Here is an 18950-nt window from a genome sequence, read left to right on the forward strand (position 1 = left end):
TGTTCGCAAAGTGTAATGCAATTCATGTCATGGGTGGTTTTATTTTGAAAGATCTAATATTCAACATCCCATAATATCAATTTTAAATCAATATTTCAGGGGTAGCATCATATGATAGTCCAGTAACATCTTATCAAATAATGCTCCCGTCTCTTGATGCGTGGACTGAAGGGATGCAAGAAATGATGGGCAATCAAACTTTGAAAATTCACTATGCGCAGAACCACAAAGTAGCAGCTCCGTAGCAGATGGTTGGTGATCTGAAAACGGTCCAAATCATCCCCCCCTGAAATAAAAACGGTCCAAATCATCCCCCCCTGAAATAAAAACGGTCCAAATCATCCCCCCTGAAATAAAAACGGTCCAAATCATCCCCCCTGAAATAAAAACGGTCCAAATCATCCCCCCTGAAATAAAAACGGTCCAAATCATCCCCCCTGTAAAACTGCCATCCCTCCTTTCCATCCCTTATGTCATTTCATCAATGAATGTGGTTTTACTGCTATTTCAACATTTAGAGTCATCACCAGAAAAATAACACCAGAAAAATAACTTATTTGACAATTTTCACCTGTTTCAAGTAAATTTTCACTTGAAATAAGTAGAAAAATCTGCCAGTGGAACAAGATTTATCTTCTTATTACAAGTTACATTACAAGTCCACTAGCAGATTTTTCTACTTATTTTAAGTGAAAATCTACTTGAAAAAGGTGAAAATTGTTGTTTTTTCCAGTGATGAGTCTTGTTTTAAGTGTAATGAGATTTTTTTACTAAAATGAGACATTTTAACTAGAAATAAGACAAATATTCTCGTTAAGATTTTGTCTTTTTTTTGACTTTGTAACCACTAACAGATAACTCTGAGGAACTCTGTCTCACCTGGAAGGCTTTACTCAGCATGTGTTCTCCTTCTTTGCTCCCCAGCAGGTTGATGATCACCTGTTTCCCGTACAGCGTCCGCAGAGCCGTGAAGTGTCTGGAAAACATCCATGACAGGGTGAGGTTAACCACGTAAAATAAGCTGGTTTAACATGATAACTACTGGGATGGGAATTGATAACTTGTTCACAACTGGTTCCCAGTGTTTCAATTCCTTGGAATCGTTTGCAAAATTTGCAGACGATTCGCTTTTCGATTCCAGTGAGCATGAATAACGTCATCACAGCCAGCAGTCAATAGTAAACACGGCGCCCAAGTGAGCAAACGCTCAAAAGTCTGGTTACATTTCAGTAAAAAACAAGACAACAGGGAAACTTGCAATACTTGCCAAGTGGTTTTATCGTTGCAGGGAAAAAAATACTAATACTGCAAACAGCAACAATAACAATCAATGAATCTCGTGGTTTCGATCTGCTCCGGACCAACGTCAGTAATTCTCAACCCAGCAGCAACGTTAGCATGTCCCTGGCTAATAATACTGCAGGTAAATAGTTAACTAACGAACACTGACGATCATATTAGCACCATTTTCCTCATTGTTGTCCTTTTTTTCCAAATGAGAATCGATAAGGGAATCGATAAAGAACCGAATCGTTAAGCAGAATCAAAAATGGAATCGGAATAATAAAATCTTATCAATTCCCATCCCTAATAAATAACTACACTGATTATAGACATGTATGTATGTTATGTTGTTTGTGACAGAACCAGACACGCTTGGAGTGAAGATGGAAAGATGTTACACAAGGTAATTGATGGTTGGTTATCTGAAGCAACGCTGGGAACCTGGAGCCCCGACAAACCACCAAACATTTAGTCAGAAACGATGTTACAACACTGGTGTCATTTATCCCAGAAACTGAGTTTGTGATCCTTTCATCACAACAGTATTTCAGTAACTCTGTTCCCTATCTATCCAGTATCCATCATCCATCATCCACCCATCCAAAGTATCTATCCATCATATCTATAGAATCTATCTATCTATAGTATCTATCCATCCATCCATCCATAGCTTTTTGACTTGGCCGAGTGAATAAAAGTCAGAGACGAGCTAAAGTGTCCTCAGATCCGTCCACCTCCCAGCTGCTGCTGGTGATTAGCTGCAGAACCGTTAAGGTGCGGTTCAGTGATCCCTGATTACAGATCATCTCCTCCCAGGACGGATTCACACCCCCCTAGTAATGACACAGCTGCTGCAGGGCCCTGACCAGTCCTCTCCAGTCCTCTATAAAGGTCCCAAGAACTAAAAGGAGACAACTACAGCAAAGTCACAGGACAGCTTCCTGATTGTAAAGTTTTGGACTAAACTAGTGATGCACCGATTGTTCGGTAACCGAAATTGTTCGGCCGAAAATGTCAAAAAAACACTTTTGGTGTTCGGTGGAATAAGTGGGAAAAAACCGAACAATTAATAACGGCGTTATAAAATAAGGAAATAGACTGGCCGCTCTGTCCCGTAACGGTTGCACCACAAACATAAATCGTTGGCCAACCAAAAACTAACCCCATAAGAATTTTACCAACATTCACCAGGAGGTGGAACCAAAACAACATAATGCTGGAAAATAAAAAGAATTTCATTTTTTTATGTTCAATAAATATTTTCTACCTTGTAATTTTGTAAAAGATTTTTTTCTTTGAAAAGCCTAAATCAAATGTATTTGATTTATGCAATGGTGAAAAAATTGGCAAAATAAATGAAAAACCGCGAAGAACCATGTTCGGTTATTGTTCGGTATTCGGCCAAGTGTTTATTATTATTTTTGGTTTCGGCCACAAATTTTCATTTCGGTGCATCACTAGACTAAACCCTGTTCACACTACACAACTTTTTATGGAGGATTTTTATGAGCTGAAAAGACTAATTATTTCATAAAAACAACCACCAGCAGAGAGATGAACTCTGGAGAACATTTCCCAGGAAGGAACTACTGGTTTGGGTTGGTCGTCCCAGAGGTGACGTGTCTGCGTATCTCTGTCAGAACCTGGACCTGCTAAAGGCCAACACGTCTGGACCACAGCCAGGTTTAAATGTTTAGATGTTGTAAACTTTGACCCCGTTATTGGTCGGTATAGAGATTTATTTCAGTTCAAGTTTATTTCAGAGTGATCTTTGATTGATGGCTCAGACGTGTAGACGTGCAGGAACCAACACCCAGAACTGATTTACCTCTCAAACGCCGGAGCGTTGGCCTCGAACCCTCTGGACAGTTTGACCCGGTGGGATCCGACCTGCAGAGACACAAACACAGAACCTTGTTGTAAAGATAAAACTCAGAGAACCCAGAACCCAGAGAAGCAGGAAGAGCTGGAGATGAACCCTAGAACGGAAGAAGAGAAGAGAGAGGGAGAGAGAGAGAGAGCAGCAGCAGCAGCAGCAGCAGAGGAACCGGGTCATCACCAACGAGAGACTCTCTCTCCGTTTCCATCATTCTACCAAAGGAAGCAAGCATGACCCGACAGGAGCGGCGAGGGCGAGGAGGAGATCTAGTCTCTCTGGACGGCAGGCTGCTGCTCGGCGTCCTGGGGAGCCTCGGTGGGAGGAAAAACCTCCGTTTACTTCCAGACTCCTGCACCAGGAACTAGGTATTTAGTTACTGGTCTCAATCAGTTAAGCTGGGCAGACACTGTGCGATATTTAAAATGGTTTGATTCAGCCCCATCTCACACTGCACGACTAGATCACTGAGTTCAAAAGTTCATAGCCCACGATTTATGGTCTCACACTGTACGACCCAATGCTCGGATACGACCCGTCTGCTCACACTATACCTGGGGTCGGCAACCCGCGCCCTTTTTTTCCCTTTTTTTTCTTCCTTTTTTTCTCTTTTTTTCTTCTCTTTTGTTTTTTTTCCTCTTTTTCTCCTTCTTTTTTTTCTCTTTTTTTCTTCCTTTTTCATTTCCTTTTTAATCTCGAAATTTTGACTTTTTTCTCAACATTTTGATTTTTTTCACAAAATTTTGACTATTTCCTCGACATTTCAACTTTTTTTATAGACATTTCTCCTTTCGCCATTTGTCTTCATTCTAATTCTGATACAAGACTTTCATTTTTTGCGGATCCAGACAGATTAGTTTTTTGTGTTTTTGGTCCAATATGGCTCTGAAACATTTTGTGTTGCCGACCCCTGGACTACACGATCATAATCCTCACGTCGGACTTCTGTTACTGGAACTGCAACGTCAAAAAGAAGTAGAAGAAGAGGAGGAATCCGGAAGAGGGAGACACCGAAGATGCTCAGCAAAAACTAACGCGCTGCCTTGGCAATTTGTGCCGTTCTGTGTGGCGATAAATGAAAAAAGATTAGACAACGTTGTGATTGGACAAAGGAATTGGCTGGGCAGACGTGGGAAATGCGGTCTTTTTTGACGTGACATCAGAGATTGCGCATGCTCTCTGCAAAATATTATTATTATTTTTTTTTCAAATGTCAGCGGGGCTCCATAGCTGTGTCTGCTCGGTCATTGTGTTAAATACATGTCGTCGTAAACTGTTGTCTGTAGGTTGAACACGTCACGTGTGTCTGAATTGTGCTACTCGGCTGTAGTGAATCCGACATCACTGGATGTCATTTGATTTTTATCTCCAGTTTGATACTTATATCTTAAAGTTGCATTAGCCGCCGTGTAAACTCTGAGCTGAATCAGTATTTCAGATCTTTTAGGAAGAAATTAGCACCATTTTGCTTTGGATCCAAGACAAAAACAACCACCGAGACTCAACAAAGCTTGTCCTGGTGGAGGTGCAGCTCCGTAGTAAACGCTGTTCTGATGGTTCTGCTCAGTCAGACCAGTACGTGGGGGTTTGAGGCCCACCGTACTGTTCTGATGGTTCAGACCAGTACGTGGGGGTTTGAGGCCCCGGCACCATCAGCTCAGAGGCTGCAGAACACGACAGAATCAAACCTGAGGGCAGTCGGGCATCGAGGAAATCAGAGACGTTTCCTGAGAGGAAATTACAGAGAGGTGAAGACTTTGCTTTGAGAAACAACGCAGGACTGAAACTAAACAGGAATGTCTTCAAACACGACAAGTTCAGGAGAAGAAATGTAAAATATCACGGCTTTATAATGTCTGCGATGTAGATCAAGACCAAGACTAGTTCAGCCCCAGACCGAAATGACATTATTTACCATTATAGTAATCAGATTACAGCGTATATCAGCATCACTGAAATGGACCTTATGCTTAATCAATCACAACAATATGCAAATATTATCCATATATTTATTCAAACAAGGCCGTTATAAACACAAAACTGAGTCTGAGACCGAGACAAGACCAGGACCACAAAAAAGTGGTCTGGAGACCTACATGTCTACTACGATGTAATAAAAATAAATATAAATGTTAAGTATCACAGTTTTATTTGTATTTTTTTTGCATTTTCCACATCACCTGAAACCAAGGACTCCCTGCTGGGTGAGTTTATCCTGAGTGGACGGTGAAGCTACAAGCCACATCTGGGGGGGGGGGGGGGTTAAAAGCAACTGCTGGTTCTATCTGAACCCCCAACGAGTGTTTCTAGAGCTAAATACTGGACTAACGAGCTTCAGATCTCTGCCCTGATCAAACCAGCTGCTAATGTGGTGATGGACGCCCATCCAGCTAAAGGGGGCGGGGCTAAAGGGGGCGGGGCTAAGGGGCGGGGCCAAAGGGGGCGGGGCCAGACCAGCCTCACCTGACCAAAGATGTCTGGGAGCTGAGGAGACAGAAGAAACCCTTTACCAAACACTACCACTCCCCCCCTGCCGGAGCCTGGAGTCACACTGAAAGCACCACAGGAGTCATAGTCTGGTTGCCACTCATTGTCTATGAGAGCTGTTACCATTCATCCATTCATGTCTATGAGAGCTGCTGCTGCGAGAGGCGTTGGAGGCGTCAGGCGTTTTTGACGCTTTCAGTGTGAATCCAGCATGAGCCCAACGGGTCAGTCTGTGCCCCGTCAGGACCAGAACCCCAGACCTGATCCAGACCTGATCCAGACCCCCCAGACCCCCCCAGAACCCCCCCCCCCCCAGTACTGGCGGGGCACAGAGGGACCAACGTCTGCAGTGAAGCCCCAGCAACAACAGAGACAAAAACACACAAACCACAGGTGTACCAGGTGGGGGAGGTTTGGGGGGGTTACAGGTGTACCAGGTGTGTGGGGGGGTTTACAGGTGGGGGGGGGTTACAGGTTTAAGGGTTTACCAGGTGGGGGTTTTCATCCAGGCCATTAGGGTTCCGGTTCTCACCGATGTGCAACAAAACACCCTTAATGGACTTTTTCTGAACAACAACAACACAGAGTTAAAACCGGATCAGTGTTTACTGTAAACACAAACACACCTTGATTTATTACCTTTATTTATTTATTACCTTTATTTACTTTATTCTGTTCTGTTGGATCCAAATATTGGATTCTGGCTGCTTTCACATTCTATTACATTCAGTTTTATTCATTTATTATTCAACCATCCATCCAGAACCCTGGACCTGGACCACATGACCTCCAACTGCAGCATCATTGGGGTGTTAAAACGTCTAAACGTCTGTAATCTGTTCATGTTTCTGCAGAGAACTAACCAATAATTAAACCCGGCGTCTACGGATAAAATCAGACTTTTCTCACCTGGATTCCCGGCTGCTCCCAGAACAGAGGGATGGATCCGCGGATCTGGATGAAGGAGGAGACCTGATCATCCAGGAAGATCACCTGGAAACAGGAACAGAACTGTGAGGTCACCTGCAGCTGCACCAGTCCCAGAACAGAACCAGGAGTTCACCTGCAGCTGCACCAGTCTCAGAACATGATTCTGTTCACTGGTAACGAGTCCCAGAACATGGTTCTGTTCACTGGTAACGGGACTAAAGTCCCAGAAACATCTAGAAAACATTTACTCTGACTGGTTAAATACATGAACAGAACTGTAGAAAACATCCATCTCCAGGAGTCACAGACAAGTCAAGTAGGTTCTTTATGGAGTTCCACTCAGAACATTGGTGTGTGTGTATTACTAGATTTGTGCTTAACTTGCTCAAAGTTACACACAAAACAATAATTAAAAATTCAAAAAGCTCCTACACACATCCTTAAATACATCTGCACAAATCGCACAAATCTATAGATACACACAAATAGTGTTGAGACTCTTTTCCTCCAAGAAGCCTCACAGATTTGTCCTACATGGTGCGTTTAAGGACTGGTAGAAAGCTGGGACATCTGAGTTTCATCTGAGTCCAGCGTTATTTCCCTCGATACTTAGTTTCCTCTAAAGTTGCAATAAATTGTGAACAATTGTTGGTCTGGATAGGAGAGAATATCTCAGCACCTTGTGGTTATAACACCTTTACTCTGTAATAATCTATAATTCCTTATAGGGACAGATCTGCATTTATGAGCCATAAATGTAATTAGATGTTTTAAAGCAAAGGCTGCTTAGTGGGAAAACTGAGGGTCAAATCTGGAGGCAGGAAGACGGTGATGATCACAGTGGTCTGAAGCAGGTTTACCTCTTAGGGGAGGAAACTAAGTATCGAGGGAAACAACTCAGATGTCCCAGCTTTCCATCAGTCCTTAAACGCACCATGTAGGAGGAATCTACAAGGTTTCTTGGAGGAAAAGAGTCTGAAAATCATTTGTGTGTATCGATATCTTTGTGTGTGTGTCAGGAGATTATTTAACGATGGAGGCTTTTTGAATTCATATTTATCATTTTGTCCGTAAATTCGATCAAGTTACGCACGTAGAAATCTAATAATACGCACAAATCAGATACCACCCAGACACCAATGTTTGGAGCTGATTTTCCCTCCTACTGCGTGGGTTAATAAACAGATGAAACTTGCAGACGTGTCTGAGCAGGAAGTGAAGGAGATGTGACAGAAAAGTCCCGTCCAGAAGGAAATGTGTCAGAATCTGTAGTAATGTTCCCTGAGAGGAGAACAGAACCTGTCAACACCTCCAGACTCTCGCCTGGAAAAGCAGAACTACAACCTTTATTTGTGAAGCTGAACAACATCAGCTTAAATTAAAACAGTCACAACAAAAGGTATAATACATATAGGAATGTACTTATGGACATAATGTGTGTATGTGTATGTATATATGTGTATATATGTGTATGTATGTATATATATATATGTATATACAGTATGCGTGTGTGTATGTATGTATATGTGTAGGTATTTGCTTATATAAATACTGTATGGAATGATATGTAGTAATGACATGTGGAATATGCTGTATGTTTGTGTTATAGTTATTTTATTTATACTCGGGCAACTTGTTTTAAGTATAATGAGATTTTTTGAGTAAAAATGAGACATTTTAAGTAGAAATAAGACAAATAAGGTAAGATTTTGAGTTTTTGCAGTGTAAAGGCTAACAGGAAGTGTGCAGGTACATGTGAAGCTAACAGAAAAAAGTCAAAATGTCAAGAAAAAAGTCAAGAAAAAAGTCGAAATGTCGAGAAAAAAGTAAAAATGTCAAGAAAAAAGTCAAAATCTCGACATTTTTACTTTTTTCTCGACAAAAGTCAAAAAGTCAAGAAAAAAGTCGAAATGTCGAGAAAAAAGTCAAAAAGTTGAGAAAAAAGTCAAAATGTCAAGAAAAAAGGCGAAAAGTCGAGAAAAAAGTCGCTAACAGGAAGTGTGCAGGTAGAACTGAAGCTAACAGGAAGTGTGCAGGTAGATGTGAAGCTAACAGGAAGTGTGCAGGTAGATGTGAAGCTAACATGAAGTGTGCAGGTAGATGTGAAGCTAACATGAAGTGTGCAGGTAGATGTGAAGCTAACATGAAGTGTGCAGGTAGATGTGAAGCTAACATGAAGTGTGCAGGTAGATGTGAAGCTAACAGGAAGTGTGCAGGTAGATGTGAAGCTAACATGAAGTGTGCAGGTAGATGTGAAGCTAACATGAAGTGTGCAGGTAGATGTGAAGCTAACATGAAGTGTGCAGGTAGATGTGAAGCTAACATGAAGTGTGCAGGTAGAACTGAAGCTAACAGGAAGTGTGCAGGTAGAACTGAAGTTAACAGGAAGTGTGCAGGTAGAGGTGAAGCTAACAGGAAGTGTGCAGGTAGAACAGTTTCCTCTCACCTGCTCCATCTCCACAAAGTGTTGTGTAACTGTAGTAAAGGCTAACAGGAAGTGTGCAGGTAGAACTGAAGCTAACAGGAAGTGTGCAGGTAGAACTGAAGCTAACAGGAAGTGTGCAGGTAGATGTGAAGCTAACAGGAAGTGTGCAGGTAGAACTGAAGCTAACAGGAAGTGTGCAGGTAGAACTGAAGCTAACAGGAAGTGTGCAGGTAGAACTGAAGCTAACAGGAAGTGTGCAGGTAGAACTGAAGCTAACAGGAAGTGTGCAGGTAGAACTGAAGCTAACAGGAAGTGTGCAGGTAGAGGTGAAGCTAACAGGAAGTGTGCAGTAGAACTGAAGCTAACAGGAAGTGTGCAGGTAGAACTGAAGCTAACAGGAAGTGTGCAGGTAGATGTGAAGCTAACAGGAAGTGTGCAGGTAGAACTGAAGCTAACAGGAAGTGTGCAGGTAGAACTGAAGCTAACAGGAAGTGTGCAGGTAGAACTGAAGCTAACAGGAAGTGTGCAGGTAGAACTGAAGCTAACAGGAAGTGTGCAGGTAGAACTGAAGCTAACAGGAAGTGTGCAGGTAGAGGTGAAGCTAACAGGAAGTGTGCAGTAGAACTGAAGCTAACAGGAAGTGTGCAGGTAGAACTGAAGCTAACAGGAAGTGTGCAGTAGAACAGTTTCCTCTCACCTGCTCCGTCTCTACGAAGTTGGCCACCTGCCCGTCGTCGTTGGTTCCCCGGACGTTGAAGCGAGTTCCCGCCCGCTCCGAGCTGAGCCGGGAGAAGATGCAGGCCTTGGCCTGCTTGTGTCCGGCGTAGATGGTTCTCACCTCCACGCCGCCGCACATCAGCCGCAGCAGCCAGTCGTCACAGTTCACGCCGTAATGCTTCAGGTGCAGGTGCAGGGACTGGTTCCTGGAGGATCATGGGAAATAAAGATCAGGGACTGGTTCCTGGAGGATCATGGGAAATAACCAGATTAAAGGGACTGGTTCCTGGAGGATCATGGGAAATAAAGATCAGGGACTGGTTCCTGGAGGATCATGGGAAATAACCAGATTAAAGGGACTGGTTCCTGGAGGATCATGGGAAATAAAGATCAGGGACTGGTTCCTGGAGGATCATGGGAAATAACCAGATTAAAGGGACTGGTTCCTGGAGGATCATGGGAAATAAAGATCAGGGACTGGTTCCTGGAGGATCATGGGTAATAGAGATCAGGGACTGGTTCCTGGAGGATCATGGGAAATACAGATCAGGGACTGGTTCCTGGAGGATCATGGGTAATAAAGATCAGGGACTGGTTCCTGGAGGATCATGGGTAATAAAGATCAGGGACTGGTTCCTGGAGGATCATGGGTAATAAAGATCAGGGACTGGTTCCTGGAGGATCATGGGTAATACAGTGATTAAAGATCAAAATGTCAAGAAAAAAGTCGAAATGTTGAGAAAAAAAGTCAAGAAAAAAGTCGAAATGTCGAGAAAAAAGTCAAGAAAAAAGTCGAAATGTAGAGAAAAAAGTCAAAATGTCGAAAAAAAAGTTGAAAAGTGGAGGAAAAAGTCAAGAAAAAAGTCGAAAAGTCAAGAAAAAAGTTGAGAAAAAAGTCGAAATGTTGAGAAAAAAGTCAAGAAAAAAGTCGAAAAGTCAAGAAAAAAGTTGAGAAAAAAGTCGAAATGTTGAGAAAAAAGTCAAGAAAAAAGTCGAAAAGTCAAGAAAAAAGTTGAGAAAAAAGTCGAAATGTCGAGAAAAAAGTCAAAATGTCAAGAAAAAAGTCAAAATGTCAAGAAAAAAGTTGAATGTCAAGAAAAAAGTCAAAATGTCGAAAAAAAAAAGTTGAAATGTCGAGATTCATTTTGAAGTAAAATTTCGAGAAAAAAGTTGAGAAAAATGTAAAAGAAAAAAGTAAAAAAGTTCTCGACATTTCAACTTTTTTTTTTCAACTTTTTTCTCGACATTTCGACTTTTTTCACGAAGTGCACAATAAAAAAAAAAATCTTTCCCTCTCAAATATTTTTTCTCCTGCATGGCCCTGATACTCTTTTGTAACTTTTTATTTTATAATCTACATTTTTTTATTCGTCGACGATGTTGCTTTATATATTTAATTATCGTTATCGTCACATGACCAGCATTTCCGTTGTGTCTCGTTTTCCTCAGGTGATAAAGGTTCATTGACGACGATATTTAGTCAGAATTTTCGTTGATTAAAGCAACTTTAATCCCCAGCGCGGCCCTAGTTCCTACCAGAAGAAGCGGTTGCCATGGTTACCTAGCAGAAGAAGCGGTTTTTCAGTGATTTTCCTACCAGAAGAAGCGGTTTTTCTGTGTTTCCTACAATAAGAAGTGTTTTTTCGGTAGTTTTTTTACCAGAAGAAGCGTTTTTTTGGTGGTTTTCCTACCAGAAGAAGTGGTTTTTTGGTGATTTTTCTACCAGAAGAAGCGGTTTTTCAGTGATTTTCCTACCAGAAGAAGCGTTTTTTTGGTGGTTTTCCTACCAGGAGAAGCGTTTTTTCGGTGTTTCCTACAATAAGAAGTGTTTTTTCGGTGGTTTTCCTACCAGAAAAAGCGCTTTTTCGGTGTTTTTATCCTACCAGAAAAAGCAGTTTTTCGGTGGTTTTCCTACCAGAAGAAGCGGTTGCCATGGTTACCCACCAGAAGAAGCGGTTGCCATGGTTACCCACCAGAAGAAGCGGTTGCCATGGTTACCCACCAGAAGAAGCGGTTGTCGGTGGTGTCCTCCAGGATGCGGCGGTGAGCGTTCAGGCTCAGGTCCATCCCCACGCCGCTGGACGACCAGGCGAAGTAGAAATGTCCCGAGTTGAGAACCTTCCGGACCTCGGAGATCCGGTCCTCGTCCGCCGGGTCGTTCTTCAGGGAGATGAAGTCGGTCTGCGTGACCCGGAACACCTCAGACTCCTGCACCTTCCCCACCGAGCTGCAGCCGGTCACGACTACGAGGCTGTGCAGCATCGAGTCTCCTGCAGGGACCAGGAGGCGTTAGACAAGGCTACATCTTTTTAAAAAATTGTATTATTTTTTTTATTTTGTTATTTTTTTAAATATTTTTTTTTAATTAGTTAATTTTCCTCTTTTTTTAATTTTTTTTATTTATTTATTTATTTTTTTTAATTAATTAATTTTCTTTTTTTCTTCGTTAGAAAAGGCTGCTTCACAGCTATAGAGAAAATACTTCAATATACAGAAACAATGTGAAAAAAAAAAAAAATAAGTATAACTTAAAAGGAACAGAGATCTTTAAAAATACGACGAGTATTAGGGCCAAACTAAGACAAAAAATAAATTGGAAATGACGAGAATAAAGTCATAATGTTGCGAGAATAAAGTCGTAATAGAATAAAGTGATAATATTACGAGAATAAATTAGTAATATTATTCTCGTAATTTTACGACCTTATTCTCGTAATATTACGACTTTATTCTCGTAACGTTACGACTTTATTCTCATATTATTATGACTTTATTGTCGTAATTTGCATTTTTTTTTCGTCTTAGTTTGGCCCTAATACTCGTATAAAAAAACTAAATTAATGGAACGTTGTGTTTCTGTAAAACGTATCAGTTTATTAAACAATCTAGATACAGAAGCCAAAGGATGCAAATCAAACATTACATTTAAAAGAATAATAAAAGCCAGTTTGATGAAGAAATATCATGATAATTGTTAAGTTAGGTGGGTTTTCTTTTTTTCTCTCTCTGTCTAACCCTAACTCAATAACTGGCATGAAGTGGAATGTAAAGCACTTATTAAAGATAGAAAATGTGGTTTAATTGCAAATTATACAAAAACGTAATCTCAAGGTAATTTAAAGAGTCAGTGTACACGTTCAATGCAAAACCAATCAGAGAGTCAGATTATGGCCAGATATAAGTGAATTATCGATGGCCAAAATGCAAATGCTTTTATCTGCAAAATGTCACGCTCCATAGGCCGAATTTTATTTTCTCAAGTCAATAACTGTTATGTTGAAAAGATCGCTCCCTACTGGTACATAGTAGTTTTTGGTGGTTTGTCTTTCTTTTCATTGTTTGGACATAAAACTAAAACATTATTCAGACATTTAGGACAGACAACAGATGTAAGATGTTTGCATACATGATGTACCGGATGTGAATGTCTGATGCTGAAGGTCAATAAATTAAGAAATAAAAAAAAAAAACATGAAAAGACGGGACAGGAAAGAGTTAATTTGACCTCAGCAGCCGAACACATCTCAACATCTAAAGTCTGATCTTAAATCTGTTGTGACAACAGGAGCTTCAAGGTCACGTGAAGGACGACAGAAGCAGCTGAAGAACCAGGAACCCTGAAGAGGGTATATATATATATATATATATATATATATATATATATATATATATATATATATATATATATATATATATATATATATATATATATATATAGTTATTATAAATACGTGTTAATAAATGATTAGTGAATGGCGGTAGGATTAAATAAGTTTACACTTCTTCCTACTCCTTTTTGCACATGTAAATTAAGATATTAAGTGTTAAAGGATGATAATTCTTTGTTTTTTTGTTTGATCTGTTTTTTTATCCTCTCTTTAATTGTTGTCTTTTACATGTACAAAAAAATAAATAAATAAAAAATGTATGTCATATCCAAAAAGTACATTTATGTGTATGTGTATGTGTATATATATATATATATATATATATATATATATATATATATATATATATATATATATATATATATATATATATATGTGTGTGTATGTGTTATATATGTATGTATAGATATTTTTAGTTTTTTGTATAGAAATTAAATTAAATTTGATCATAATGAAATATAGTTTAGGGTTTAGCTAAACTATCTAAACTATAATACGTTTTTACTTCTTCCTTCTCCTTTTCAAGCATGTTAATTATGATGGATGCATGTTTTTATTTATAATTTAGTTTTCTTATTTACATTTATTCATTATTGAATTATTGATTGTTTTGTTTTGTTTTCACCAATGTTTCATTTTAAAAATTTTAATTTCAACTTCACTTCCAGAACCGTCAGGAAGCAGCAACTCCTCACCCAGGTTGAGACGCAGAACTCCCAGAATCCCGTAGGCGTCCACGATCTTGCTGTACGAGCTCTTGATGGCGTCCTTCTCCGCCGCCGCTGGAAGAAAAAACACGGTTAAAATACGAGCCGGGATAAATGAATAAATCCTCCAGGCCTGTGGTGAAAAAGATTTTCTGATTCTAAATCAATTCTCATATTAATTCCTAAAAATCGATTCTTATGTCTAAAGATCGACTTTTTCATCATCATCATCATCATCATCATCATCATCATCATCATCATCATCATCATCATCATCATCATCATCACCATCATCATCATTTATTTAACTCACCACCATGATCACATGGAGCACAAGTATAAAAACATTTGTACATTTATATCAAGTGTCGGGCTGTACATGTTCAACTAAAATACTCAATTTGGCAAAATAAATATTTAAACAGAGGAAGGACATTCTTCAAAATAATTTATCATTTATAAATGAGGCGCCTCATTTATAAATAACATTTACCTTGCTGGACTCTACTGCCCTTATTTTTATTTTTAACAGCTTGTGCTTGTTATTATTTTACTTCTTTTCTTATCATTTTATTTATTATTTTACCTCCTTTTCTCATAATTTTATTTACTGTAAAATTATGTCTTGCTGCTTTTAATGTCGATGTAAAGCACCTTGAATCACCTCGTGTTGAATTGTAATGTATAAATAAACTTGCCTTGCCTTAACTTATTAGATTGTAGTAACAAAATCAATTTAAACATAGATGGTCGGTTTGTATAATACCGTATTTTCCGCACTATAAGGCGCACCTTCAATGAATGACGTATTTTAAAACTCTCCATATATAAGGTGCACCGCACTATAAGGCGCACTAAATATCTGTTAAATACCGACTATAGTGGCTGGGGTTGAGTTATGTATCTACCTGATGGAGCTGCGCTACAGGAAATGATACAAAATCCTACAGCAAATGCAAAAAAAAAAACAAGAAGAAAAGTACCGTATGTCAAACTTTATTAACAAAATAAAAACCAGCTTTGCTCCGTCTCCTCAAAGTCTCCATTATTATGTTGTCTTGAACGTCTTTGACGATTCCTGACGTTATTAGCGCCAACTACATTACCCACAATCCCCCTGACTACATTACCCACAATCCCCCTGACTACAGTAACAGAAATTACCGTAATGATCATATATAAGGCACTGCCGGTTTTTGAGAAAATTAAAGGCTTTTAGGTGTTTTAGCCTTATAGTGCGGAAAATACGGTACTTTGGTAAATATTTTTGTCTGAGATTCATTATATTTACATTTTTACATTCAAACAAAATATGAAACCCATCTCCAATACAGTTGACGTTACAGAGTTACAGAATCTCTGACTTCTATCCAGACCTTTATAATAATAATAATAACCTTTATACCTTCCAGTGACTTTTGGGATTCTGCTGTTATTCATCCTAAAATTACCAATCGCCCATCTATACTTTTGAGTTTGACACAATAAATACTGTTCTAGTTTAAACTCTTGCTTAAACTCTACATAAATATCACATGATCTCGTCCTAAAGAGTTCACTTCGCCATTTTTGCAGAAATTGATCTTTCAACCTTTTGCTCAACAGTTAGTTTCTACCAGTCAGTGTTATTAATGTTCACGTTACATCATCATTTCATTTTCTCCCGGTGAACTTTAACCCCATTAGTCGTTTAATTCACACATCGTGGTGTTAAACTATTAAACTATGAACACGACGTCTAAGAGAAGCTGCAGCTTTAACAAAGCTGTTTTAAAACTCCTGAACTAAATGAACTTTTCTTTAGACAAAATGCTGGATATTTCTGCTTAAATTTCTAAATGAAGTTCATAGTATCTATATTTACTATAGCTTGTTTGGTTTCTCTGTTTAAACAGAATAAAATCAGAATAAATCAGACAAGCTAAAATGATTTTTTACTGCATGAGCTGTTGCAATTTCCTTCTTTTTTGCACTTTAAACGGATATTTATTTCTTAGTTATTTCACAATAATTATTGTGAAATTATGACTTTAACTGTGAATGTTTTTCAGATTTGTCTTTTTGTCTATCAATCCATTCACAAGCTTCTTCCAACCTGTTTTCATTCTTTATTTCAATTTAATTCCCAAATTCATCACTTTAATACTCGGTCTGCAAACAATCTCCACCTTTTTCAGGACGACTTTTTCCTAATTTTCAATTAGATTCAGACGTTCCTCTTTATTGGAACATTTTACCACCGTATTAGAGAATAACCGAGTACAAATACAAATCACAACTTTTTACCAGCCCAAGTTATCAAAGCTTATCCATTTATTTCCAGAACTTCTCTCCCTCATTAGATTCCTGTTTTTGTTTTCTAGTAATTTAGTTTATTTTCCTTAGTTTTCCTATGTTTTACATGTTTCTGCACTGCAAAAACTAGTTAAAATGTCTCATTTTTAGTCAAAAAATCTCATTACACTTAAAATAAGATTCATTACCAGAAAAATAACTTGTTATTTGACAATCTTCACTTGTTTCAAGTAAATTTTCACTTGAAATAAGTAGAAAAATCTGCCAGTGGAACAAGATTTATCTTCTCATTACAAGCAAAAAAATATTGTTCCACTGGCAGATTTTTCTACTTATTTTAAGTGAAAAATCTACTTGAAACAGGTGAAAATTGTTGTTTTTTTCCAGTGATGAGTCTTGTTTTAAGTGTAATGATATTTTTTGACTAAAAATGAGACTTTTTTTTTTTTTTTTTTTAAGATTTTTTGGGCTCTAGTGGCCCTTTATTAGAGATACAGACTGGAAAGGGGTAGAGAGAGAACGGGGAAGACACGCAGCAAAGGTGCGCAGGCTGGATTCGAACCCGCGACCGCTGCAGGAGGAGGACTGTAGCCTCAGTATATGAGCCGCTGCTTAACCCACTGCGCCACCGAGCGGCCCAAAAAAAAAAAAAAAAAAAAAAAAAAAAAAAAAAAAATTAGACATTTTAACTAGGAATAAGACAAATATTCCTGGTAAGATTTTGAGTTTTTGCAGTGTTCTGAAGATAAACCGTGTGCAGTTTCCCCCCCAGACCATCGTATCCCAGTGTAACCATGGCGACGGCTTACACAGCACGGCGACGGCCCCCGACTCGAACATGAGACACTCGTCCCGGGTCCGGGTCTCCACGATCACGCTGTACGGAGGAGGATCCAGCTTGTGGTAGATCCGGTAGCCCTTGCTGAACGCCATGATTATCCGGGGTTAAAACACTACGTTATGACCTGGAACAGGAGAGAAAAACTACGTTAGGACCTGGAACAGGACAGAGAGAAAACTACGTTAGGACCTGGAACAAGAGACAGAGAGAGAGAAGAAACAACAGATCAACACTGATATAATCCGACAGGAGACTTGCAGGTCCTAAAACCACGTCTTTTAAGGTCTCAGTCTCGGGTCTCTGGGTCTCTATCGTAAATTATTCTGACATTCTTATATTTATATATTTTTTGTACATAACGAGACATGCCCCATTTATCTGTTCATTTTATTCTATTTTATTTTTTATTCTATTTGATATTTTCAACGTCTTGGTGCTCTGTTTTCTTGCAATTGCCTCTCGGGGATAAATAAAGGTTTTTCTGAATGTGAATCTGAGTCTCTCCAGGTCTCAGACTCGGATAACTGAGATTCAGTTCTTCCGCTGTTAATGTACAGTTTTGTAAACTATTTGTATTTTGCATCTAGTTTAATGTTTTGGTGCATCTGCATGTGTCTGTATTGAATTATTACAGTTTTGTGTTTATAACTAAAGAAGAGAATCAGGGCCAGGCAGGAGAAAAATAAAAATAATATTTTAGAGGAAGAAGATTTTTTTTTCATTGTGCACTTCGAAAAAAAAAAGGCAAAATTTCGACTTTATTCTTGAAATTGTATTTCAACATTAATCTCGACATTTCGACTTTTTTCCTCAACATTTCGACTTTTTTCTCGACATTTCGACTTTTTTCCTCAACATTTCGACTTTTTTCTCGACATTTCGACTGCATTTCGAATATTTTTCTCCTGCATGGCCCTGATTCTCTTCCGTTTATAACGGCCTTGTTTGAATAAATATATCAATAATATTTGCAAATCGTTGTGATTGATTAGCATCAGGTCCATTTCAGTGATGCTGATATACGGTGTAATCTGATTACTATAATGGTAAATAATGGAAGTTCAAGTCGATAATTGTGTGTATAATAATAATAATAATAATAATAATAATTAAAAACCACAATCATGTGCTGTAATAATGCACCTTTTAATAATCATGTCTACCTCATTCTGCTGCAACTTTCACTTTTTTTAAATTGTATATGTTAATAAGAGTTACATTTGTCTATTTACTGTTTTTGCTACTATTTAAATCTGGTTCAGTGAGCGAAATAACCAGAATCAAATTCCCTGTCTGGCACACTGCAAAAACTCAAAGTCTTACCAGGAATATTTGTCTTATTTCTAGTTAAAATGTCTCATTTTTAGTCAAAAAATCTCATTACACTTAAAACAAAAGTCATCACCAGAAAAATAACTTGTTATTTGACAATTTTCACCTGTTTCAAGTAAATTTTCACTTAAAATAAGTAGAAAAATCTGCCAGTGGAACAAGATTTATCTTCTTATTACAAGCAAAAAAATCTTGTTCCACTGGCAGATTTTTCTTCTTATTTCAAGTGAAAATCTACTTGAAACAGGTGAAAATTGATGTTTTTTCCAGTGATGACTCTTGTTTTAAGTGTAATGAGATTTCTTTGACTAAAAATTAGACATTTAACTAGAAATAAGACCAATATTCTTGTTAAGATTTAGAGTTTTTGCAGTGTGGCGTGTACAGT

At 38.5% G+C, this 18950-nt stretch overlaps 1 protein-coding gene across 1 annotated transcript in view; it reads right to left on the reverse strand.

The window, feature by feature from the left end:
• LOC133459401 (synaptojanin-1-like) overlaps window positions 1-18950 on the reverse strand; it is a 66969-nt gene that overhangs the window by 45054 nt on the left and 2965 nt on the right. Inside the window, 7 exon segments of the mRNA XM_061739295.1 lie at window positions 880-976; window positions 3113-3174; window positions 6557-6640; window positions 9700-9925; window positions 11722-11989; window positions 14083-14169; window positions 17199-17354. Of these exon segments, the coding sequence (XP_061595279.1) occupies window positions 880-976; window positions 3113-3174; window positions 6557-6640; window positions 9700-9925; window positions 11722-11989; window positions 14083-14169; window positions 17199-17322 (948 nt within the window). The 5' untranslated portion in view covers window positions 17323-17354.

The sequence above is a fragment of the Cololabis saira genome, chromosome 14 (assembly GCF_033807715.1).
Source record: "Cololabis saira isolate AMF1-May2022 chromosome 14, fColSai1.1, whole genome shotgun sequence".
NCBI classification, from domain to species: Eukaryota; Metazoa; Chordata; class Actinopteri; order Beloniformes; family Belonidae; genus Cololabis; species Cololabis saira.